Source organism: Tachypleus tridentatus, chromosome 11 (assembly GCF_004210375.1).
Source record: "Tachypleus tridentatus isolate NWPU-2018 chromosome 11, ASM421037v1, whole genome shotgun sequence".
Lineage (NCBI taxonomy): Eukaryota > Metazoa > Arthropoda > Merostomata > Xiphosura > Limulidae > Tachypleus > Tachypleus tridentatus.
Genome location: NC_134835.1, coordinates 78311982 through 78339875, shown reverse-complemented (window position 1 = coordinate 78339875; position 27894 = coordinate 78311982). Strand labels below are relative to the sequence as shown.

General features: G+C 31.3%; 1 protein-coding gene across 1 annotated transcript in view; it reads right to left on the bottom strand.

Moving 5' to 3' along the window:
- LOC143232549 (eukaryotic initiation factor 4A-I-like) overlaps nucleotides 1-23515 on the bottom strand; it is a 49184-nt gene extending 25669 nt beyond the window's left edge. The window contains exons 1-3 of the mRNA XM_076468119.1: nucleotides 23370-23515; nucleotides 12411-12489; nucleotides 2111-2243 (exon numbers count right to left, since the gene is read on the bottom strand). Coding sequence (XP_076324234.1) covers nucleotides 2111-2243; nucleotides 12411-12489; nucleotides 23370-23389 — 232 coding nt within the window. The 5' untranslated portion in view covers nucleotides 23390-23515. The remainder of the gene's footprint in view (nucleotides 1-2110; nucleotides 2244-12410; nucleotides 12490-23369) is intronic.
- Between the last annotated feature and the right edge of the window lie 4379 nt (nucleotides 23516-27894).

The window sequence follows — 27894 nt, the reverse complement described above, 5'->3', positions numbered from 1 at the left end:
TAAGTATGACAAACTGATACACTTAGCTATAAAATATTCAACAGGTAATAATGCAGCAAGTCATGAAATTGTAAATATGTTTTTGAAGAAATAAATAATGCTTTAGTAGCATTGCCAAATAAGAAGTTTGTGATCAACATATCTAAAAATTATTTTTATTTCAACTAAAAGTTAACATTTACTAGGTACATAACTGTACTTAAATGATGTATAAATACTGAAAAATATTTTATAACCTCATGAATGATATAATAATGCTACTAGTTCCTACAAATGACAATGAAAATGTTTACAACCTTCAGATAATTATCAAATATTTTTAAATAAAAAAACTATTTTATCTGTTGTTTTCACCATCTTATCTCTGTACCAGTTAGGTCAATTTGACCAATCTTGTAACAACCATCTACACAACAGAAATGTTTAACTTAAACTCTCATAAAATTAAACATCACGCGCAGGCACGCACAGTGTACTGACCTTTTAGTTGTGACAGGCCTTTAAAAAGGAACCTGCCCTGACTTTTATTGGATCAGTATTTTGTAAAATAGACATGTCAGTCTTAATAGATATAACTATTTAAAAATAAATTCTTAAGCTTCAATTAATTTTCTTAAACCGTAGAACAGTAAATAAAGTACAGCATACAATTCTTTCTAGTTAAAGACTGTACTCGTTTGCTGCTTGTTGAGAGTTCGTAAACCTTGCCAAATTTCACATGTGAAGGATCGGAAACAATTTTTGTAGGTTTATACACATTTTGAAATAATTAAATACTATAAGTTATATGGGTAAAACAGAATTCCATTATAAATTTATCAAACTCAGTAACTAAGCTGTATTTGGGTCTTAAAAAAAACTTCAAGCTCGCTACCATCTTATTACTTGGAATGCAGAATAAAAACTAACTTTGCCAAATACTTCAAAAAGGCCAAGAAAGCTAATAGGTAGACACTGAGCTTTTGATTTGTTATACAAAAGTTACTGGGAAAAATAGATGTATTTAAGCAAATATTTTCAAACATAAATAGATGGGCAAGATTACTTTGATTCAATAAAAACAGTAATATCTCAGAAAATAGAAGTTATATTTTATCTTATCAATATTGGTAACACGAGTATTTAATTCATAAGAAACTACAGACTTTATATTTGGACAAACATCCAACTTGAACCAACAATGCATTCAACATGCCACCTGGCATGCACACACACACTAATCAATATTTAGGTACAGTCTATATTATATTCACTTTTAAATTAAGAAATTAATTAATGTATAATACTGAAATTAGAATTATAATCCACAATTTAGTAGAAAAGTTATTCACATGCATTCATAAAATAGTAGTTTAATAAAATTTTAGATGAGTCAAACACATTGACATGGCCTTTGACCCATGACAGCAGGGTTAAACAAGTTGTAAACCATACAGTGCTTAGCTCCACTGTACTGTTCACAAGTACAAGATATTGTCATGTTTACTCACATTCAAAATTTTATTCAACTACTATTTTATGAACTTGTCATTAAATTCAATATAAAACTAGATTATAACTATTTATTATACATTTAATTTCTTGACTTAAAAGTAAATATTTAAAAAATACACCTAAAAACTGAATTTATGTCATGTGGTAAGTCAAATAAAGCACTGGTTCAAATTAGATTTGTGATGTCAAAAAAGTCTAGTTTTGAACAAATCAGGTACTCATATTACTGAAATTTAAAAGCTAAAATATAAAACAAAAACATCCTATCTTTTTTATAAATGCCTTTTAATGTTTATTAAGAACCTGGAAAAGTTTATAAACATATGCATATATTATTAAATATCATAGCATAATTGCTCTTAAAAGATATATTCATGCTTACAAGCTGGGTGAATTGCACCTAACCTTTAAAAAAGAGTTAAGTATATTAATTAGTAAGCATTTATATGTAGAAATTTAAAATATGAACCACCTTGACTACAATGGCTATTTTCATGTTTTGCTTTCTAATTCTAAATACAAAGGGTGATTTAATTTCAAAATAATCCCACAACATAACCAAAATCATTTGGAATTCTTTAGTTAACTGCAACTAACATCTGGCAGACAACCTTACCTTTGATACATGGAACAATGGCTCTCTGTTGAATAGCTGAAGGTTTCTCAAAACCATAAGCATATATACCTCGTAAAAGTTCTTCTCGAAGGTTCATATCATCGAAGTTATCAATAACTTGTTCCCAGTTACTCTAGAAATGACAATGTAAGATGATTTTTCAATAATTTTGTTCTAGTGTGGAAATAACACAAGCAAATTCACTAATCTAATTTCAGTTACCTAAAAATGAAACAAATGACTTAACACTTTTCACAAAACCTTTTTAAACATTTCATGTCTGTTATTTCAATGAAATTAAATGTTCAACAAGACACGAGAGATAACAAATAACTGAAGTCTCGGTTTTGAAGGATACAAAATCAATTACATTATTTTCACATAACTAGGCCACAAACTTGATTTTTAAAAGCAAAAGTAAATAGTTTAGTTTATTTTTCTTGCTAGCACATTGTAAACTGTTACTATCGATGTTATTCATTTCTAAAAATGTAACCGTTTCAATTATTTAATATATTAAATGTTAATACCTATATATATCCCTTTTATGTGGGAATTTTGTTTTCACTTCAAATATTTATAAATAAATTTAATGACTTTTTCAATTACTTCACAAAAGTTAAAAAAATAATCAGCTGTGGTGGAAACTGTTTTAATAATTAATCACATTTATTCTACTCTATTATTCTATGAAACTTTGGTAGTCAAATATAGGACTAAATCAGAAACATTCTGTTTACTACTTTTGAGTCACAACACTAAAATTATCTGACAAATGAGGATTAAAAAAATGATCAGAAATATGAATTTGTATTAAATAGATAGCTATACTAACTGAAAAAAATAACAGAAAACCCTAATTTCAATTATTTAATTAATTTACAGGATGTGAATCAATGTTCATAAGTAATCAATTATACTAATCTAATCTAGAATACAAGTGCCTGGACTGAAATTCTACACTGTCCCACTGCTCATGGCCTTCCTATACTATTATTAAACATTAAAAATCCAATATGCTAAATTTTTGTTACACATAGAAAAAGTAAAGCTAAATATTACAAATCTGTCTGACTGACCCACCCTGACAACCAGTAAAATGAGTTGAAGCTGTAGTCTTGAGAAGCTAGGTTGTATGCAGACACTTTAGGTAAGGAGTGAGACAAGCCCGAGTTCTAACTACGATAAACAAAACTAACAAAGAAAACTTTTACATTTTGAAACTTAGCATAAAGCACTTTCCCCTACGGATAAAAATCAGCAGTAAAAACACTAGATAATTAGTTTACAAATATTTAAAGCAGTATTTCCCTGTATGATTCATATTGGTGCTCCAGTGTCATTTGAGAGCAAGTTGAAACAAACATTAATCATTATGTCCTGACGAAAACAAAATGAAAGTGGTGATGCTGAAAGTATAAAAATGTTGGCATATGGATAAATGAAACAAAAACCTTGCAAATAAAAGTAAATATTTTTTCCATGTAAAGTCACTAGTGCTACAATCATGTTTAAAAATAAATTAGGTTACTGAAACATCAATGCTTAAAACATATGCCATGATAACAAATCTTGTATGTATAAAAATCTAAAAATAGGCAAGGGCTCTTCCAAGAAAGTAATATAATCCCACCTACTGGTGTTACACAAAATTGGTTTGAAGAGCATGGTAGTGACTTTAGTCTTCTTACATGAATGTAAAACTAAGATTATTGAATAATGTAGAAATATATTTAAATCAACTTTGAGTGACTCAACTTGTATATTATCTTTGGTACAATTAAGATTATACAATTTTTTTATATTTCATTCTCCTTATGGTGAGGGTGACTATCCTTATATTTGCTATTTCCTGATAGTTAGTCTAGGTATGCCATTCATCTCAAATAGAGATCACAAAACCAACTCCATAGCAGCAAGTGAAACAATCTTGTTCAAAATTACAGCAACCTTCTACACTCAGAATCTTGCATGAAACAATGTTGATGACTTTTTTAAATATGTATTAACAATTATTTATTTGTGCTTTAAGTTTTAGTATCAAAACTTGGAATGTATTAGCATTACTTTTTAGACCTTATATTTATTCAATTACTCTATGGCAACAAACACGAATACAATTATCCACAATGAACAAGTGTGCTAAGAAACCAGCACGATAACCTTAAAGTTTGATTTTTTCACTTTAGTTTTCACAGTTCAGAAAATTATCAAAAATTCTAGATTAAAACAATTACAAAATGATCAACAGAAATTACTTTTCTGAGAAACTACAATGAACAAGTTTCATCTGAATAAAATGTCTTAACTGGGATCATTCACAATATAATATTAAGATCTTAAAATAATCAAAATTTAACTTTCATTGAAACTTCATAATATATCAAGCCAAATGTAGGGGTAGACATAATAAACATCTGTTCAATCAGGGAAATACATTTTTGCAACAAAACTACAGTAACCACATTCCTCACAAAAACTAGCAAAATTTTGTTAAAGTTGACAAGTATCTTGTGCACAGTCATTATTTTATATTGTGTGATAAACATATTTACCTAAACTGTAAATAGTTCAAGTGAGACAACTTTAAATATAAACATACTTTTATATTTCATTTGCATAACTTCTACAGCAGTATGTGAATATCAAGTGTGTTTTTTTCAAATTTCTCTACCACAAAGTACTCATCATAAACAATATGCAATGAAATAATTAAAACTAGGAAAGAGAAAAAAAATATAGGCTTTAATTGTTTTTTAGAATATCTGTAGATATTTTTGGTTATATTCTCAATTCCAGGTTTCCCCTTTTCACATTAGTTAATTGTCAATGTTTTATTTACCTTTCTTCTTTACCATTTATTACTCATTGACAAGGCAGATGCATATTACAGTATCTCTAGCAGACATGCAGCAAAACTTGTGCAACACAATACCGTAAAGCCTAGAGAACTATGCAAAATATAATGTATATTTAAAAATATTTAAACCTTTTAATTATGCATTTTAAAACATTAATATATAATTAAAATACAATATTAATATCTAAATACCATTTAAACAGTATTTCTGTAAAACATTTAGGAAAGAAACAACCTTAAGTGCTATAGTTGATCAAGCAGCCAACAATTCTACAGTCAATTATGTCATCTGTGACAATAAATGCACAATATAAAATTTCCATTGTCAGAATTTCCACTCCATACTCATTGGCATAAAGAGTTATTTCTAATGAGCAAATGTGTATGTAATGTCTAATGGTAGGCTAGAAATTTGTTGAAGGTGGACACAGCACCTGTCAGGGGTTGGAAAAAAATACTTGTTTCAACTGCATGTATTCCTGTAGGGAACTTTCAAATGTACAAATCAAAAGATTATACAAGAATCTTGGAGTCAAGGCAGATGTACCTTTACACAACTGTCACTGTATTACTAAAGATACCAGGTGCCAAAGTAAAAATTTTCACAGCTCACTGTTCACTTTACAATGCATATGAAGTTTATGTACTTTAAATGTTTCTTTGGAATAAGACTTAAAACTTATATAAAACTTTGAATCATACAGTATAATGCCAATTTCATTTAAATACATTGGTAATTTAAGATGTTTATTTAAATTCTGAATGTAACAGTGACTGGTGTAAAAGTGTTTAAATAAGTACCCAACTGAGAAAGAGTTCATTATTCAGATATGATTTCTATTTAAAGCATTTTCAAAAACCAAATATAAAAAAGCATGATGTTCAAAACAAACTCTTGGCATACAAGAAAATCCAACAAAAAACTTTGGACACAAAAGCCCTACATTCTGCTCCAAACCTTAAAAATATGCCTGTTATATCTGCAAATGTGCAGTTTCCCTTTCAACCTATTCTCACAAATGTATTGAATAATTTTATTGTAGTTTCTCATATTAACCTTAAATTTTTTATGAAGCATTTTTAAAAAAAAATATACAGATAAAAAGATGCCAATTAATTATCTGTAAATCCACTCCCTGGGTAAATTTTAAAGACTAAAATAACTTAAAAAGCTCATAAGTGTTACATTTGTGACAGACCAGCCTAGTCAAAATTCTGAAAGAAAACAATTCACAAGTAAATCTATAAAATACCTCAATTAAAAGCCTTATATTTTGTGTACAAATGCTTTTTAACATTTATTACTAATGTAGAAAAGTTTGTAAATATATGCATATATTATCAAAAATAAAATTCTCACGGACACCTTTGCAGTTACAAGTTGGGTGGAATTCACCCAGCTTGTTAACAAAAGGGTTATTATTGTTGTATCCTTTGACTTCATACCATATGAGAATCAACCTATAAATGTACATCTTTGAATGTCTGCACAGTGAAGTGAAAAGGAATTTTGCATTAATAAAATATATAGAAATTGTGTAACTCCTACCACAGCATGCATATGTGACAATACATTTATGTATTAAGTCTAACTACACCTGTGTCTCCATATACTTTGGAAGTAGCCTGGCTTATATAGTTCATACAGAATCAGGTTCAGAAATCATGTAACATCAACAACTGAGACCAGACAACCAGACATTAAGAAAGAGGTCCTTGTCTTGTCTCACACACATTGAAGTGTTGTTTTTCTTCCATATGACAACCTGCACTGTTATTGTCACATTTACCAACTAAAAGCTGGAAGTGTAACTACAGAGAGGTGCTTTTGATGGAAGGTTTTTCAAATCAAATCTACCAGAGCATGAAACATTAACAAATAGCCTAATTGGATATCAAATCTGCTTTGATAGAACTTGTTAAAATAAACCAATACACAGTCGTAGCATCACTAACACAAGTTTAACAATAAATGAACTGCACTCTTGGCTCATTCAATAATGATAAATATTGGCTTGAAAAATGTTTTCATTTTAAACCAGTATATAAAATTTGAGTTTCATATCATCCCTAAAATATTTCTGATTGGTATATAGATCAGTGATTAAATAAGAATTGTTTTGTTTTCAACAGCAAGTAAATATTACAAAACTAAAAAATACCTTTCTCCAGAAGTATAACTTGTTATTAAGTAAGTCATCCTAGCCAACCTAATTGGAATGATTTATACAAAATAATAATTGTTATTTAAAAGATAAATATTTTGATTAGAAAAATTATTCCAATATGCATATCCTCACATCAAATTGAAATATGCTTGGAAGTATTTCTTTAGGTATGAGGACTGATTGCACATATATAAAAACCTCAAATGTGGTGCATATATATCTTGAAAGGTTTAAGGCCACATTGGATTCACCAACAAGATTAACAGCTCACACAGAAGAACATACAAAAGTCCATTTCATTCCCAGATTATTAAGAAACAAATGATTGTAATGCACCTATAAGTAAAGGGTGATTTAAAATCCTTGTTCAGGCAATCAAACTGTATGCAATTTATACATAAAACATAACAGTTCACTGATTATTAAGTATACCAATACCCAGTACATTAAGAGAAGACTATAAAAAAAAATTATTTTATATTTTTATTAAAATGTTTTAAACCAACAATACTGTCATAATTATTTTAGGTTCAAAGTATGATCCCTAAAGCCTTTCCAAATATGCAATACATATAAAACAATATTCAGTCATGTAACTATATCAAGTAAATCCAATGAAAAAAAATCCAATACAATTTTTTTTTTCATTTACCTACTCAAAACACCTGCAATTTTACTTCTCTTAACAAGCACTGAAAGAAATCACATTTCTTTGCAAATCATTTATGAAATGCAAGTTGCGAGATTTTAAAAACTTCAGAAAATTTTGATTCAGCTAAGATGTCCACTGCTGTGAACTTAACCTGGTACAACAGGTACACAATGAGAGCACCAGAGCAGACCAAATTAACTGCAAGCTTGTTCCCATGGATACAGATATGGCCAGGCCAGAAAAACTGGATATTAACAGATGTAGAAAAATGGGCCATTTGTTGCTGAATATCAATGAGAACTAATGTGAAGCAACTGTAGGGCCAACAGAGCCAAGAGTCAGTGTAAATAGTACAATCAGTGTACTGTATAGCTTCACAATGATCTAAGTAAGAGAAATAACATATAACTCAGCATTGAACCCAAACAGTAGATGGGATCCTACAAGCAACCTACAAGCCACAACAAACCATGATGGAGCCAACAGTCACAATTTGAAACCATTAGAAAAACAAATAGAAAAATAGTTCAAATGATGTTCAACAAAGAGAAGACAGTAATTCCATACTAGAGTATCTACCTTCATCAGATGACTCAAGGAAAGGTTACAGATAGAAATAGTAACAAGCCATGACAGTATGGGCTGATCAGTGGAAATAACATCATCCAATGACAGACACAAATCAGCCAGATACAGCTGCAGGTGAGATGCTGCGATAAGAATTAAAGCCAATTAGTATTTCTGCAAAGAAAGCTGCAAAAAGCAGAGATTAATAGGACTCAGTATACAAACTCTAGAATAGAGAAATGTGGAAAGCCCCTGTGCAAAGAGAAATGGGGTCCAGTATTTGAGGCTGAGGACCTAGCAAAACCATAGACAGAAAACCCATAATCCCATTTGGATCTAGAAAGGGCACAATATATCTTAAGGTGGAAGAGAAGATTTTCAGTGTCCTAGTACATTTGACATGTAGTTGCTTTATGTAAGGAAGGAAAGTAAGCTTGCAGTCAGAGATAAGCCCAAAAACATTAAGACAGCTTCGGATCAGGGTGTAAACCTCACTGGTGGCAAAATGCATACAAACAATTATGGAAAAAGAAAAGAAAACTATTTGCTGTGGTCCACTGCAACAAGCAATTGATAGCAGTCTGAAGCTACTTCTCAAGCTTCATATATGGCAACTAACACAATGTGGAAAGCATCAACATAGAGCTAACTTGAAACAGGAGGAAGTTGTGTATTCATAGCACTGATCTTGATACTGAAAAGTGAGACACTCAAAACTCAACCCCATGTGAAAGAATGAGTAAAAGTAAAGCCCACATGGACTTAAAATCTCCTACTGAGTTAAAAAAAATTACAAATAAAAATGCACAAATGACCATGCAACCCACTTGAATCTGGTCCTACTAAATGTTGCACCTCCACATTGCATCATGAACCTTTAGGATCAATAAAAAGACAGAAAAAAATGTTTTATCTTAAGAAAGGCTTTCCTGATCAATATTGAGTCAAATCAGATGATCCACAGCTGAATGCTATTGGTGGAACCCACACTGGGTGAGCAAAAGGAGGTTGTATGATCCAAGGGACCACAAAAATACAAACATTAATCATTCTAAGATCTTGCAGACAGTCAATCAAAGCAATTGGACAATAATTAGAAGAATTCATTGATCCTTCCCAGGCTTAAGAAAAGTAGAACAACAGCCTTGCATCAAGTATCAGAATAAAAAAATTTTCTGTCAGAACAAGTTAAAAACACACAAAAGCAATATAGGCAGAAGAGATAGCACAGCATCTACAAGTGGACAACATCAAGTCTGATCAATATACTGCCAGACCAATAAAGAGAGAGATGGAGTTCCACCAGCATAAAAGGGGCAATTATAGTCATAGAGACAACTGGCTTTAAAAGAAAGATGTAATCACTGCCTTAAGCTCAATGACAAGAAAGCAAGGAAAGAGACAAAGGTGCTAGAAAGATAAGCAAAGTACTTGCTGAGAGTACTGGCAATGTTCAGCATCTTCCTGGCCATTGAAGAGCAAGAAAAATAAAGGATGGGAAGCATACCACCCCCTGAACTCCCAAATCTTGTCTCATGATTTTGGACTTGGTAGCAGAAGAGATGTTAGTTGTAAACTTAAACCAAGATTCCTTTTGGCTTTGATGTCTTGACCTGCCTAGCAAGGGCACAAGCTTGCTGAAAAGCAATGTGATACCTGCAAAATGTATCCCAGACAAGAATACCATGAGAAACAAAGGTTTCAGATATAGAACAAACAGCTGTTTGACAACACAAATAATTACAGCTTCCACGCAGTGATTAATAGATGGTAGACTAACAACAGCATGATCGACCTCCAAAAAAAAGGTAAGAGTCACTCAGATTGGTCCAGCTTCCACTGCAGCACTAAGATTGGGTGGCATCAACCATAGCCAATCTCTCTCATAACTACAGAAAAATGAGCACTGCCCTATGGATTAAAGTCAACCCTCAAAGAAAAGTGATGGAAAAAGATAGATCAACAGAAGCAGAAGAATGACTATGCACATGAAAATGTACAAAAAGAACCTGTACTAATGACATACATGTGATCTGAGAGTACATCTTCCAAAGAATGACTCTTCCCATCAATATCAGCACCACCCCAGAGGGGATTGTGTTCATTAGTCTTCCTATATGAAAAAGGAGAAGACAACAGTTTCATAATACCATTAAGGTATGACTGATCACAACTCTCTCCAGGGGATAGATGAAAAAAAAGAACAAACAGTGATAGTACCACCAAAGGAAATACTGATAGCTATGGCCTACAAGAGTATATTGAGTAGTAAGGATAAAGTGAACATATGCTGGTAAACCAACAGTACCATCCATAAATGCACTCGTCCATCACAAACTGTCATTCTAGCATAAAAAAAAAGCGACCAAAAGGTTAATGCATCAGCAAGTTTCAGGAATGTTTCCTGAAAGTAAAGACACACAAGATGATAGAAATCAATCAAGGCTTTAATGTCATTCACATGAGAACAGAAACAATGAAAGTTCCATTGTATTAAAAGTAGCCATTTTTTACTTAAGTGGGGAAGTATTGGGCAAACAATCCTTCTATTTATGACCACACCATTTTCAGAAGGTCTGTCAACCTCCATTGATCCTGCTCCAAGTCAAGTTGGCAGGTCTGTCATTGAAACACAGATTTCAGCAACTGAGGGTACGAATGGATAACCATTTTGCATCTTGGGGCCAATGAAGAAGGACCCAAGCAAACACCAAAAGCTAGGGCCAAAGGAGGTGCCTTGGCTGGAGAAATGAGAGAGAATTTCCAATGTGAGGATGTTCTTTAAATCCTTTTCAATGATCACTCCTCTGGAGGAATTCAAAATAACTTGGGGTGTGATCTCAACAGGTATATCCCCAATGGGATTCGACTTCAGGAATAGTTTGCTACATGTAGGTACATTTCCATCAAAGCGTCTTCAGAGTGCAACTTCGAGTGATTTAGGAGAGCCAAGAAGCCCTTCTAAACCCTTCTGAATGAAAAAGGAGACATCTGCCCAAAGAATATATCAGATAAAGAATGAAGAATTAAAAAAATTAAGGTACAGGATATAACTTCAGTGATGATTGTGTAACATTCATCCAAAAGTAGTCATTTACCTTTAAGCTGTTTTTTGTTTTTTTTACTATTATTTTAGAGAATTGGAAGAACCATAATAAGCAGAGAATGATTCAGTGCTCATTGACCCCAACCACTATGCAGTCCAATAACAGGACATACTTTAATGCCAAACAAGGACACTGCAGCAATGCTGAGACTTTGTAAGCACTATATCCAAATACCCCAACACCCAACAGAACAATGTACTAAACCCTGAGGAGGCTACCTTTACAATAATTAAAAAGCCCAAATGGTATGTTGAAATATCCCAGATGCCACTTAACTACCAGGATCCTCTCCTCCCCTTCACAGACTAACACGTGGGTGGATATTCAGATCTGAAAGGAGTTGTACTGAAAGTACAGAACCTTCTCTGGAAGGTCCCTTCTAGTACCACACACAGGAATTCACTTAGAAGCTTAGCCACAGATGTAAACTGAAGACAACATACTACATACTACAATCAAGCCTTGATATTTTAACCTTTTGACTGCAAGTTCAAAGCACTAGCAACTAAGCCACTTTGGCCCTATTTATAAGCAGGTTTAAAGAACAAAGTATTCCACAAATACAACCATTATCCACTAAAAATATAAAAACAAGGTAGCCTTCTCAGTAAGTTAAATACCACAATGTTAACATATACAAACTAAAAGAAATATTTTAGTAGCTTACACAGATGTTATTTGAGCCATCAAAAATTAAAAGCTACAATTTTTTTTTCAGTTGTTCAACTAATAGAATGTGGTAGCTTATCGAGGTTCACTTTTAATTAAACAGCTTAATCTTTGGCTATTATCAAAACTTAGGACCTATTAATATAAAACTACAATTTTTTGACAAATCTTTAAGGCCTTCTCCAGGTAAACTGCAAGTTTGATATCCCCCAGGTTTACATCTTTTCCCTAAATATATTTAATGATTAACACAATTTGTATATAAAAATTTCCCTACCTCAATAATACCATCAGGTTCCATGCCAGGAGGACCATCATATTCTTGATCCACTCCTCTCCTTTCATCTGATTGATATCTAAAAAGAAGAGACTTAGAGGAAATACAGAAAATAGTGGAATAGAGTTCATTTAGTATAAGTACCAGGACTGTGTCATGTTTGACAACTGCAGACTGTTATAATTTGAAATAAGCTTGGAAACAAAAAACTTTTGCACAGCTTGCTTACCTGAAAATAAACTAGAAATTGCTCTGTCAGACAAGAAAAACTACAGATTATGAACAAAAGTCAAACAAAGATAGAAAACAGATGACGGTAGGGTGAGAATGTGGATGCTGCTTCTACAAAAGGCATACAGCAGTAAACAGCTTGAGGTGAAAAAGGCATGTTCAATTAGCATTGAGGTACAAATCTTTAACAGACTTGAAATCAGACTAATTGTAATAAGGAGCTTTTTCTCCTTAGATTTACTGTTGAATAAAACAAAGTATGAACAAAACTTGTCAGCAGCTAAAGTACGTAGGATTTACAAAGCACTTTAATTACTGATATCAAAAGAGCTTTTTTTCTTTTTCAGTACACATAGATAAATGATGTTTAAAATTGCTAAAATTGCTTAATGTAAATGATAGGAACAGAAATAGTTCTTGTTGGAGAGTTCCTCATCTAGATGCAGGAATGAATTACTCTACATGTTACAAGGCTTAAATAAAAGAAAAAAAATACATAAAAATTTAAAATTTTATAATAATGGAGCCTGAAAACCTTGACAGGGAAAACCAGAGATTGGGAAAAAAAATGTAAACTAAATGAAACAAATTTAAAGACAAGTAAAAATTTTGCTAAAAAATATTAACTTCTTAGAAAAATAACTTAGTCATTTATATTAGTACTACCGATAAGTCATTAATTTCAAGATATTCAAAACTTTTGAAAAATTAATGCATGTTTATGATATTATTCATAGTTTCACACAAAAAATTTAGATGAGAAGCAGACTAAACTATCATTTAAACAATGTCTTTCAGTAAATACTGGGAATACATAAAAGGAAATAATTTCAGCTCAAAAATTGCAAATTTAGCTTTATATGAACTTGAATTTTGATTCACAACACTTAAGCAAAAATATGCAAGAAGACTGTAAAGCTATAGCACTTGTAAAAATACTAATGCTGCCCTTACAATTGTGATAATTTTATTGGCACTACAAAACACGTAATAATTTTTCTCACAAGAGAAAAAACAGTTTATAGTGGAAATTTGATAAAAGTTCTTATTTAATCCCATACATTAGATAATGTTTGTTTTATTTTAAATCAACTTCAACACAATCCCAACAAAAGCAGATTTTGTAAATTTTCTGAAGTTTTGTTTGAGGACAAGTATCACAGCCATCTGGAAGGAAACCAATAGTAGTTTAAGAAAATAGCACTATTTTATCATGTTATAATTTGAACAGTAATTATAAACTTCATAAAATAACCTTAAGTTGTTTTGAATAAACATGTCTTTGTATTCTGTTCAATCTCTCAAGGCATCCAAGCAGTGCACTGTTGCTTGTGGTAGGACAAATAGTACTTTAGATTACACACACACACAGAAATACCAAAGAAGTAAAATTAGGATATTATTTCACTGTGTGGATTATGGGTTAGAATACATTTGAAATATTGTTTTCAGCTGGGGCTCTATATCTTATGGACATCACATTAGTGGAAAGTCTTAGTAGGTCTACCAGAATACTTGATGGAAAGGTTGTCATAAAGATACACAAAATCTTGGAAACTTTTCTCTTGATAAATTAAAGGTTAAAGGTTTGTTTTGAATTTTGCACAAAGCTACACAAAGGCTATCTGCACTAGCCATCCCTAATTTAGCAGTGCAAGACTAGAGGGAAGGCAGCTAATCATCACCACCCACTACCAACTCTTGGACTACTCTTACCAAGAAATAGTGGGAATGACCATCACATTATAATGCCCCAAAAAATGAAAGGGTGAGCATGTCTGGTGTGACAGGCATTTGAACCTGCGACCCCGAGATTATGTGTTGAGTGCCTTAACCACCTGGCCATGCTAAAGGAACTAACTGAAAAGATAAGATTAAGAAAACTAATCTATTCATCATCTTTTTTGTACTAAATTCTGACTATAAACTGACCACAATGTAACCATGAAACTACACTGTATTCAAGTGCATCTTCTTAACATTCAGAAAGTTTGTAATAAATTCTACAAGGCTGTTGGATGCAAAAATAAATTTTAATATTTCTACAACAGATCATTCTGAATGTAGAAAGCTGTCATCAAGTGAGCTTGAGTGAAGTTATTTCAATGCTAAGAAAAATATTCTTTATCTTAGCTTTATATTTCATTTGAATAACCTTTGGAACCTTCTAAATGGATAATTTTTGGTGAAAAACTCATCTATTAACTGTATGGAATACTGAAAGATATAAAATAAGGTAAAGAATTTTCTTAAGAACATTGTAGCATAAATGGCAATTACAATGATTTATCTTTTATTTATTTTGTAATTTGGACAGTATTAAATTAGTGCAACAAGCAATACAACATCCAGCAGGCATGTAACATTTCAGAATAAACAAAGTTTCAGATTACATATTGTGATAACACATTTTACCAAATCACTATTTTAGTGGTTTGTTGTTTTTTTTGTATAACTTATTTTAAATTTTTACATTTCAGTTACTTTGGTCAGATAAAAGTAAACAAGCAATAGATTTATCACCTACCTTGGCTCTAAACCAATTTAGCCAAGATATCCATTTTTATAACTGTCCACAAAAAATCATGCTATAGCTTTCAAGCAGGATTCTGGAGCAAAACTTTAGGTTTTAAAACTGTATGCCCTCATTACTATAGTTTATCTGGTCTTTAAACTTAGCTATAAATAGGTTAAAATTTTCCATTATTCTTCAGAGCATTGACTTCAGTCTACAAATATCAAAATTTTACTTACAAACAAGCAGCCTTCATGGAGAAATAAACAGCATATTGTCAAAATCAAGTAGATTATAAAACGACCTTTATTAATTACAAACATCTTCAACAAATATACAGGAACAAAAAAGTGATTTCAAAAGCATGAAGAGATAGGTGGAGCTTTTGTCATGGATAACAAATACACTATCTCAGAAAATAAATGAGATGCTCTTATTTTTGGGGCCCAACAGCTTGCAAATCTGATTGAAACTGAAACCAATAAAAAAAGGAACAAAATCTGAAAAAGGAAGAATATTGAACACAGGATACATGAAACAGGGAGCTGAAGGACAAGAATTTACTTTAAAGTTTCCTTTTGACATTAATCATTTTGAAACAGGCAATATGACTACATATTGCAACACAAAAATACAAACAATTAGCCCAAGTAGCTCAAGTCTCATAACACTATTTCAACATATATTATATTGACCTTCTAGTCCAGTGGTTCCCAACCTATTTTATGCCCTACACCCCTAAAAATTTTAATATGTTCTCACACCCCTTACAGTAATTATTTGAGAATAAAGGTGAAGGTGGCCAAAATAAATGTTATCTTGCACCCCCTGGAACACTATCTCACACCCCCAAGGGATGCGAGCACCCCTGTTCTAGTCATACCTACCTCGCATTGACAGAGCATGTGCACACAGTTCACATATTGAGCAACATAAAAATGACCTTTTAGTCTTCACCATCTTTATATATTACAAAATACTAGTCACATTTGAATAATTATACATTATATATAGATTATTATTATTATTTAGAAATAAAACTTTCTTAAAATAGAAAACAATAAATCAAGTAAAGCAAACAATTCTCTTCTTGCTTTGACCTTTACACTCAGTTGTTGTTTGACAAAGGTAGCTAAGCCTTTTTAAAATTTTGCACATGGAGGATAAATTTTCTTAGGTTTACAAAACACACACACACACATATATATACATACATACACATACACAGTTAAATAACAAAAAATTACTTAAATAACTACACTGATACTATAGAATTCTAATAATCTATTAAGCTTAGTAACTAAAATTTTAGATTTTAAAAATATGAAACTTCATGCACACTGAACATACAACTTACTTCCTTGAAAAGTTAGATTGAAAGAACAAGGTAGAATTTTCAAAGATTAAAATGGCTGAGAAAACCACTGGGGGGACATTCTAAGCTGTTGATTGGTTATTCACATTATATACTGCAGTAAGTGCATATAAGGAACCATCTTAAAAAAAAAAAAAAAAAAAAAGGAAAGTTTAACAGGGTATCAGTGTACAATTCACAACAAAACCCATTTCTCAGCAAAATAAATATTCAAGATTATGTCCTAGCTTGTTGATATTGGTAACTGAAACAGTATGATTAGAATTTAAATTAAGTAGTTATTGGAATTAGTGAAAATATTGGTTTCAATTAATACATTTGTTAATTTAAACATTAACACATGTAATATCTTCTCCTGGATAATCAATTACATTAATTTAATTATCAACCTCGACCAATTGTGTTAAACCTTGTAGGCATTAGGACTCAATAACAAAAGTAACTGTGCAAGAAAAACAAAATGAAACATGTAAATATACAAATTAATATCAAATTAGTTTAAAACCTGTTGCATAAATTAAATTAAATATTCTAATCAAGTATTATTACCAACCCTGTTTATAATTTTAGTATGCCAGATATGAATATGGAATTAAAAAAAAACAAAATTACTACAGCAGAAAACTTGTAAATAAAATCTACAACAAAAAAATTTTAAAAAGACATCACAATTTTTTGAAACTTTCAAAGCTGTAAATTCATATAAATATAACATTTGCAGAAGTTACACAATCCGAAGAAAACAATTGAAGTTCCAAACTATTTCTTCTTTAGTTTTCATTTGCAATGAATTAAAATTGATCGTACAACAGGTGTACCGAAGCATACTGAAGTAAGTAAGAGTAAAGAATGCTGATGGCAAGGTTACAGTTGTAGGATTATTACATGGCTAAGCTGTTAACTTTTTTCTTTTACAAAAGAAGATAATATTCCTAACCCTTAGAGTTTTATGTGAAATGCTATTATTGACCTGCAACTTGTAGACATTAATCTCTTGGTGACAAGTTGAAAGATAGTTTCAAAATAAACACAGCAAAGCTAAACAAAATATTTTCCAGCATTCTAAAAAAAAAGTAAAAGATCAGGTACATAATCCCCCTTTTTCCTCTTTAATAAGTCATTAAAGATTGGATGGGTACACAAATGTCAAAAAGTTGCTTATATTTGTAGCAAAAGTAACCCTGAAAATAAGCAAATTAGCTTTACTTTACAGTTCTGTATTTAGAAAAATTCTGGTCTGACAAACTTTACAAAAACATTTTCAGGAATACAATATATTAAATGAAATCCAGTACAAATTTAATAGAGAAATCTTATTTTACTAACCTGTTTACTTTTTAAATAGATATTATTCTTACCTGGATTGAAGAAAGTGCACAAATTTGGTGTACTGGTATTTTTAAAAAAGCTTCTGAAAAGCTCTAACAAAAATCAGCTGGGTAAATCAGATCAGACAAGTGGAAGGGCAGTAAGAAAGTAACAAGTGTCCAATGATACCAGACCCCCTGCTGTTACCACTGATGTACCCTAGGGGTCAGTGCTTGAACTTTTATTGATATTAGTGATAGTGATAGGAGAATAGTCAGTAAATTGTATTGATAACACTAAACTCTTGGATATTTGTATATATACTAACAATTTTGAGGTATTACAGAATTACTTCGATAAACTGACAAATCAGATATGTACATGGCAAACAACCTTTAACCACATCAGCCTATGCACTTAGGCTAAGTTGTGTATGGACGTTACAATCTTAGTTATTCAAAATTTAACTAAACTATTAACAAAGAGTGTCAACAAAGTTATCAAAACAATTTACAATTTTAATTTCAAAACTGAAAAAATTAAAATCTCAGTCTTCACTTTGCATTTAAATGACATTTTAAACTGATTTTGTTTTTAGATTTTAGAAATAAGTTAAAGATAGCACAACATAAAACTTTAACAAACTTCTATGATAATAAATTTGACCAGCTCACCAGAGATGAAACTTGGTTATCAAACACTTACCTAAGCTGTTTCTTTAAAAACAGCAATAGTTTTGGCAGTAATATTTAGACAGTTGGCCTCAAATGCATTTTGTATGCACTCATTTCTTTCTGCTAAAGCATTTAATGTAAGGTTTATGAACTACTTACAGCTTAGTTAGAAATCCAATTACGTTATTAGTTTAAAGACTTTACATTCTAGTGTTTTATTACAAATTACAGCTTTTATACAAGGGATGTTTTTAAAAGTACAGCATTTCGATCAATATTGCAATCAATAGTTGTAGACTTATTTGGAGGAGGATTGTGGCCCAAAGTACAGACAAAACAAAAAAATACGACAAAAAAGTTAACAATTGCACCTATGACAGACATACAAGCAAAATGTATTCAAAGACAAATAGTGTTATTCATTTTAACTTTTCAATGTAAGTTTATTTCTGTTGTTTTTTTAAAGTTTTGCAAAAAATCACTCAAGTTAGATTTTAAGTTTATGAAAGAGATAAAAACAAGTTTAAATATCTTTATTCTAACCACAAACACCACCTTGCTGTGAGATTAACCCTGTTGCTACAGGTCATAACAAGTTTGATGACTTCCATTCAAAATTTTATTAAACTACTATTTTGAATTTATGTCAATAAGTTTGGAATCAAACTGTAGATTAGAAAATTCAAAGTTTAATATACACACACACACACACACACACATATATATATATACACACACAAACTTAAATTTCTTAATTTAAAATTTTCAAAAGAACATAAAAACAGATTTTAGTGAGTCATGTGGTATATTGAATACAGCTGTTTAAAATTAGATGTTTTTGATGTCAAAATACTAAGTCTGTAGTTTTGTATAAATTACCAATAAGTGAGAATATAAAATAAACTATCTTCTCTCTCTGCTGAGATATGGATAATGTACTGAACCAAATACAGTGGTTCCACTCACCTCTTCCCACCTTTATAAACAGTCCCTTATATACATTAATATGTATGTGGCATGTGAATAACCAATCAATCTCAGAATGTCCCAAATGTGGCTTTCTCAGCCATTTTCCTGTGAAAGACACCTTGATTTGAAACAATATTTCAAGGAGGTAGGTTGTATCTTTAGTCTCCTTGAAATTTCACTGAAATACAGCTTTGTTTCTAAACTTGAAAAATATAATGTAATCCAATAGTATATACACAGTAATTTGATTTTTTTGGTTGTTCAAATGTAAAACCTACCAAAAATTTGTTCACATCCTCCACATATGAAATTTCTTAAGGTTTAGTAAGCTATAAAAGCAGCAGTTAAGTACAAATGTCACAAGATAATTGCTTGCTTATATTTTTTTTAAAATAGAACAATAAAGAAGTTTCATATCTTACTTCTAGAGTAATAATTTATATACATATATTATAATCATAAATTTTAAGCCATAAACAAAACACATTAAAATTAAACAAAATACACTGCACATTTTTAAAAACATCTTAGGGTAAAAACTAAAGTGTGGGATTATAAAATGTATCCTAGGTTTTGTTGTGTTTGTCTCCACCACATTGGGAGCAATAATGCTAACTTCAAGAGGTTTTATCTTACTTACCCCCAATGATGGTACACTATTTCCTCCCCCCCCCTATCTTATGTTTATCTTTTTCTTATTTTAACTTGGGAGAGCAGTCACCTTCCCACTATTGTCTGCAGGCAGTAAAGGATGATATGGATGTGGGACTATGTGGCCTTCAGCACCCACATCTTGCTCTCCTAATCTTATGCAAGACTAGCAAATTTAAGGTAAAAACTGAGATAGCATATCCCCACTATAACATGGGTCCTACTTCCAATCACCTCCAAAACCTAGGATACATTTTATAATCCCATGTTGTAGCTTGTACCCTAGTATCTTTTCAAAATATGCAATGCATTTTGTTTAATTTTAATGCATTTTGTTTATGGCTTAGTTTTATGGTTATAATATAATTCAAAGATTGGGATTTGCCATTTTAAATGCAGTCCTTCCTCATTTTTACTTATTTGGTTTCATTTGGATGTAATTATTTAATTTCACTAATATATATCAGATACACAATGTATAATAATTCAAATATGAATATATTACACAATACTAGTCTACTAAAATAGACAAAACAGGGAAGACTAAAGATCAATTTTTACACCAGTGGATACTGTAACAAGTGCACTGTATCAATACAAGTTAGGTAATGTTAGCTAAGCATGACTGGAATGTCAATATAATAAAAATAATATACAGCATTATGAGACTTAAACTATTTAAACATTTGTATCTGTGTTATATGCAATCTTTCTAGCATGAAAAGTAATTTTTATATGCATGTTTGTTGTTTTGTTTAATGGTGGTTACAAGGTTGGTCAAACTGACAGATCCTACAGTTAAGTGAGAAAAAATAAAATGTACTCTCACTGAAAACAAATGTTTGAAATGTACCTGGGAGGTTTTAGATACAACAAATAAGAGATTTTAAGGATGAAAAATAGTTTCTCAATTTTAACATGAAATCGCTTTACACTCAGACCATATTTTCATAAACAAATCTTTGGTAAATACGTTTTATTAAAAATTAGATTGTGTACAAAAAACTTGTGATCTTTACTAAAAGTTTTTACCAACTTTATTTAAAGTACACATACTACATCAAACATCACTGTATAAATACTTAGCATGGGCAAATGTGTGTAAACAAACTTGTGTATATCATACCAAGCCCACTGTGAAAGTAGTTATGTGTTGGAGTTACAAGTTTAATGGCATTTAATGTACATAAAGATATCTCTAAAGCATGACTTAAAAAAAAAAAAATCTTATAGTGATGGACCAGTCAAGACAACAGAAGGATCTGTTGCTTGTAGTAAGGATAATTATAGGATTTTTATAATACATATTGATTAATAATCAGCAGTAGCAGACCTACACTTTTAGGAATTTAAGAGGAAAATTAATGATTCTGAGTAAATAATTTCACATTTTTAAAAATTTTGAGGGTCTACATGTTTGAATAGCCCTGTTACTTGTATATTAAAAGGAAGAGATTAAGAACTGAATATTTTGCCTAACAGAAATAAAGTACAAAAACCATTTCTTTGGATGTATTGTATCCATAATATATATTTTGAAATTAACTAATAACTTCTGTCTCATCATCCAAATTCTGGTATTGAATAATCTTGGACAGCAACTTGTTGGAGACAAAACAGACTTAAAATGCAATTTTTAATGCTTCAAATTCTGAATCCAATATGGCAAACAGAGAGGAACATGACAAAATAATGCAGTATGAAATTTTATTGAAAATTATAGGCCTACTGATTCTTATGACTGGTTTCAAGTTTTGCTTTTACACTAAATTATTTCTTTCAGAGTTTGGAGTGCATGGACAGCCTTAAGGTCCAAATGGACTTTACTATTTGTAATGTTAGTAGTATATAATAGATCTCATCCAAATATAGAAAAAAATTACATAGAACTAAAACTGGCTTACTGAAGCAGTTCCACATGTATCTTTATTCTACTCTATTCCCTAATGAAACTTTTGCTTTAATTTATTCATGCATAATGGCAGCACGTACCCCACTAGATTATAATGATAAAAAAAACGAGTTACATGGATGATACAAAAATTTCTAAAAGCTAATATGCCATTCCTGTTGGTCACACAAACTGATCATATATTTTGCCAACAGCTAATAACAATCCCATGTTAAATTATTTTTCTTTGTAGCAACAGAATAAAAAAGTGAACTGAAAAAATGATATCCACAATACTAGACAAAATATAATTGACTAAATATTGCTTTAAGTTAGAAATGTTGGAAGTTTTAATATCAAACATTGTGATTTCAACATGTGTTCTCTTTGTAGTTCTTTTCCCCCTCCTTGTGTATAGATTACACTGCCAATATTATGCTATTGAATTTGAAACTTGTGTCAAAATTAAATTATGCCAGCAGTATATGCAAATTTTTTTATTGTAAAAATTCAAATAATCTTTTGCTTTTAGCAAATTAGATATTAACAGTTTGCTTATTCTCAGTGTAAAAATTTTACTAGAATCACTTATAACAAGCAAAATTAAGTGACAGAAAATGATTTTCAATAATTTTCCTATTACTTTTTAAGTTAACTAAAGTACTGCAAGTACTAAAATGCAAATAACTCCACTAGTACTAGTACAAAAATGATATTGAGGCCATCTTAAGTAGATCCTTCCTAAGGAGACTTAAAAGTGAAATATTATTTGTAACCTTACATTATTGTTCACAATGAACAAATTTCGTAAGTTCTACACAAACCTTTGTCCTAGTAGTAGGCCTAACAGTAACAGATACCACCACTACTACTATAAATAAGTGCTATTAACTATAACCAATACAAACCTTACTACAATAAATTACAGCGTACAAGTTGCATCTCATTACAAGGAATGACATACCCCTGCTTACCTTAACATTTTTTAGGTTAAAATAGTTCGTTAATATAGGTATAAATTAACAAAAGTATTGGGAATTATAAAATTAAAAGTTCCATAAACAATAAACTTTAGTCTAGTTTAATACTAATATTAGTTAACATATGGGATTGGCAGCTGGCCACGTGCTAGCGACAAAGGCTTTCGAATATGCTGTATTAATCGCCATATTGCCTATGTCACGGAATTGAACAGGTGGTGAAAGCCTAAATTATCTTTAAGTTCAAATTAATCGCCAAAATATTGTATAATAAAAATATTTTTTTAAAATTAAAACAACACAAATTTACTAGTCGTAGCTATTATAAGTTTGTTTCATCACAAAATATTAATCACCCCACTTACTTTTCACCGTAGTACGACATGACCGTATGAAGCCTGAATTTACAGGAAAAAGGAAGAGCTCTTGAACTACTTATTCATCTATGTATCATTACGCGAAGTTAACGTAGTTTTTGAAAATTGGAGTTAAATGTTAAAAAATAAAAAATTAAAGTTTTTAATAAATATTACAATAATCGAAACCTGTACTCATTGCTTTGATAATAAAAATTAGAAATTTATTATTTAGCTTCTTTCAAGACCAAAGTTCCAGTTTAGCAACATAAACAAAATAAAGCCAAAAAATAGCACACTATTACTATTATGACCTATACAGAGAAAATGAAAGACTATTTACAAAATGCAGTTGTGAAGAGAAAATTTGTTAGCTTAATTTAAAATTCAAAGTATAGAACATTTATATTTGCCATCAACCACCCAACACCCCTTTCCCACAAAGTAACCTAAAAACCAAAAACAATATCAGTCGGGTTTAAACCACTACAGAAACAAAAATTAAGTCGGTCCTTCGATTTGCTGACAAATAAAAAAATGACGCTTATAAGAAAACGTTAAAACAATTGCAAAACACGTTATGTATTACTATGCTGTAGTACGTTAGATGGTAATTGCGGTCACAAATTTTTTATGGTATATACTGTTAAAAAACATCGGGTTGTTGGTGTTATAAATATGGTTTACAAATATAGTGGTATATCACATTTTCCTGTGGCGAGTTATCTACCCCCAGTGGAACAGTGGTATGTCTTTGGTTTCACGCCGCTAGAAAATGGGTTTCGATACTCGTGGTGGGCAGGACACAGATGGCCCATTGTTTAGCTTTATGCTTAATTCTAAACAAACCATAGAGAAAGCTACTATCCGGCAGCACGCACGCCGTCAACTTTTCCATACTCTTGACCAATGTTCCTTCTAATGTTATCAATGACTTTAGTAAAGATTTTGGAAAAGGAAAATCTTTAGGAGTTAAAGGCCCAACTTTAACAGCTAGCTAAAGATTCTAAAAAGTCATTGAGTTATTGTGACTTTTCATGAACATTTTTAGAAAGTGTACCTCCAATGGTGATTACGTTTGGTTGTAGAGTCACTTGGCTGTGCTGTGACAGAATATGCTGTGAGATTTTTATTATCATTTGTATTAGTGTCATTTGACATTGCATCATGCTCAATTGGTCTGTTCGAAGTAACAACACGTGTTGCTTCAGACACAGAATGGAATGCTACGGGCTGATCTTCCTTTTTATTTTCAATAACAAAAACATTTTACCTTCTTCTACTTTCAACATTTTCTTTCTATTGTTTGAATTTTCTTTTTGTGAACCAGATTTATGCTTATATTGTTAAAACATTCCTCAACTGAAAAGGGATCTTAAATTGAAAAAAGTAAAAAATATATATATTTGATGTCTATAAATCATTAATATGTATTCGGACTAAAGCTCAGTTTCAGGTCTATATATCTTGAAACACTATATACGATCTATGCAAATGAACGTTAGTAATAAATATAACTAAGATTTAAGCATTTCCACTCTTCTTGTGGCAAAAAGAATAATAAAATTGCTTAATGAAAAAGGCCCAGCATGGCCAAGCGTGTTAAGACGTTGGACTCGTAATCCGAGGGTCGCGAGTTCGAAAGCCGGTCGCACCAAACATGCTCGCCCTTTCAGTCGTAGGGGCGTTATAATGTGACGGTTAATCCTACTATTCGTTGGTAAAAGAGTAGCCCAAGAGTTGGCGGTGGATGGTAATGGCTGGCTGCCTTCCCTCTAGTCTTACACTGCTAACTTAGGGACGGCTAGCTCAGATAGACCTCGTGTAGCTTTGCGCGAAATTCAAAAACAAACATTTTTCGTAAAATAAATAATCAGAACCTGAATGAAATTATATTGCTTTAAAAAAATTAGTCCATAAACGCAGTTTCAAATAATAATAGTCTAATTATGGGAAGGGTGGAGTGAGGATCTGGAGCTGATACTTTTCCATCAAGTAAATAATCCGATTCCAAGGGAGATCAGAATATCTTAGAAACTATAAAAAAACAGTTCAAACATATTATGCTTGTAAGTATATTCCGATTGTGCTGAAGTCTGGAGCTAATATCTTCGACAAAGTAAACAACCTGAGTCTGAGTAGCATTAATATGGCTTAAAAATGATAAAAATCAGTTATATGGCGTCTTTTCACATCATTGCGTTAAAACTGGTATTGAGGCTAAAGCCGATATCTTTCGTAAGCTGCGCATCTGACTTTTGGATGGCATTGAAATGGCTTTAAAAACTTCAAAACCCAGTTTAATAACGTACTTTCGAGTAATAACACTTTGTGCTGAAGACTAGAACCTGTATCTTCTATAAAGTAAAATATCAGATTCTATGTAGTAGTACAATGGCTTAATCTTCCCCCAAAAAAAAAAATCAACAGCCGGGGTTGACGTTATTATACTCCAACTGTGCTGGAGATTAAAGCCTGTATCTTCCTTAAAGTGGTTTCTTATTTTCAGTCTGAGTACAGTGACGAGCTTCGTAATCAGTTAAAATGTACATAAACCATGAATACAGTCCTAGTACGTATTTCGCATTTGAACACAAATAAATAGATATAAAACATTTTAGATCAATATGAAAAATTAGTCATTTCCAAAACTATGTAACTGTAAGATGGTGTAGGTATAATCTTATATGCAAACCATAAAATCAAAGTATTGTACGTTACACTTAATTGGGGGGATACATAAGCAGTGTGTGTGTTTTTCTTACAGCAAAGCCACATCGGGCTATCTACTGAGCTCACCGAGGGGAATCGAACCCCTGATTTCAGCGTTATAAATCTGTAGACTTACCGCTGTACTAGTGGGGGCTACATAAGTAGTGGCGGATTTAAAGTTGTGTGGGCCCGGAGATTAATCATTTTTGTGGTCCCTACATTCCATGTAGTTTTACAAAGAATAAAATTATCAATGGGCCCCATTAAGACCATGGATCCTGGGACCGAGCCACTTCTAGCCCCTACTTAAATACGCTACTCTACGTTAGATTTTTATGTAGTTTGGACATTTTACGTATAAAAGGACACGAAACAGTTTATTTCAGGCTATGAGTATGGTGCATAGAATAAGTTTATGGTTTGAATGTTTTGTTTGAATAAGAAATATTTGTTCTTTTTAGACTAGACTGTAGATGAAACTAATATATGCGTAAACCTTGAAGCACATTATACAATTAAACAAACGATATGAAAGGAAACGTTATTATTATTATTTCTTATTCAAACGTTTTATTAATACAAATGGAATATAGCTGTTTTTGTTTCGAATTACAACTTTAGTTAAAATCTTTATACGATACATATCTAGAGTTTTAAAGCATATATATATAGATATTCATACTTCTAAAGAATGAAATACATTATATATATATATATACATATAATACAACAGATGTGAAAAAACGTATTCAGAGTTCCTGAAATATGCTATGGACTTTAAACTGTGACTGATGCCTTCTAAGACGATGCTCGATTGACCTTTAGAGAACTGTTTGACAGGATATAATACAAGTGTTATTATATTTATTTGGACCAAAACTGTTGAATATACTTTAATAAGTTAAAGTAGTGTATTGATGTGATGCATACAACAAATATCTAGAGTTTTAATGCTTTAAATTAACATGAAAAACACTTTTTTTTTTATAATCACGTGCATAAGTCACGGAATGCCAACGTGTTATAGCAAAACACGATAAAGCAGAATAACTGTTTTGGTTGCTCAAACACTTTGTTTGTTATTATAAACTGAATACAGCTTAACTGTCTGTTGTTTTTTTTTCGCTTAATATGTTTATACGATATTTATCCATAACGTGAATGTTTTAAATAAATGTGGAAAACAGTCCTCTAGAATGTAAATTAAGTTTACTACTGCGCAGACGTTTTGTTTATTACCACTATTGAAATGAAACTGTTGAGTTGACCCCTACTATAATACAGAAACTAGTATCGTTTTAATAGCCGTAGAGGTATATTTGTATAACATGCCAAATCTTGTCAATCAACAATACCCTCTAGTGGTCCGCGAACAAACCAAGTTGTAGAACATCTGCCCGTGCTCAATAGATGGGCTTGTCGCCCACTCGTGTAACGCACCTTGGAATTACCTGCCCTATAGCAACACATTTGGAAATATCTGCCAATTTGCAGAATTATTACTACTCATATAATTATGCTCTGATTTTGCTTGAGTCTAGACCTCACATTTCCTACAAAGCAAACAATCTAAATTTAGTGACATTACACAATTTTAAGAACATTAGAAATCAGTCCAGTTTTACATAACTATACCCGAAATGTGCTAGAGTGTATGTCAGACATATTTCATAATGCAAATAATTTCAGTGTCAGTGTTATTACGAAGGAATAGAAACTCCAAAATCGATTCAGAAGCAATGTTTGGCGTTACTATACTAGGAGTTTAGAGCCTATATCTTCTTAAAAGTAAAGATTTTCACACCTAGAGTGAGTACAGTGG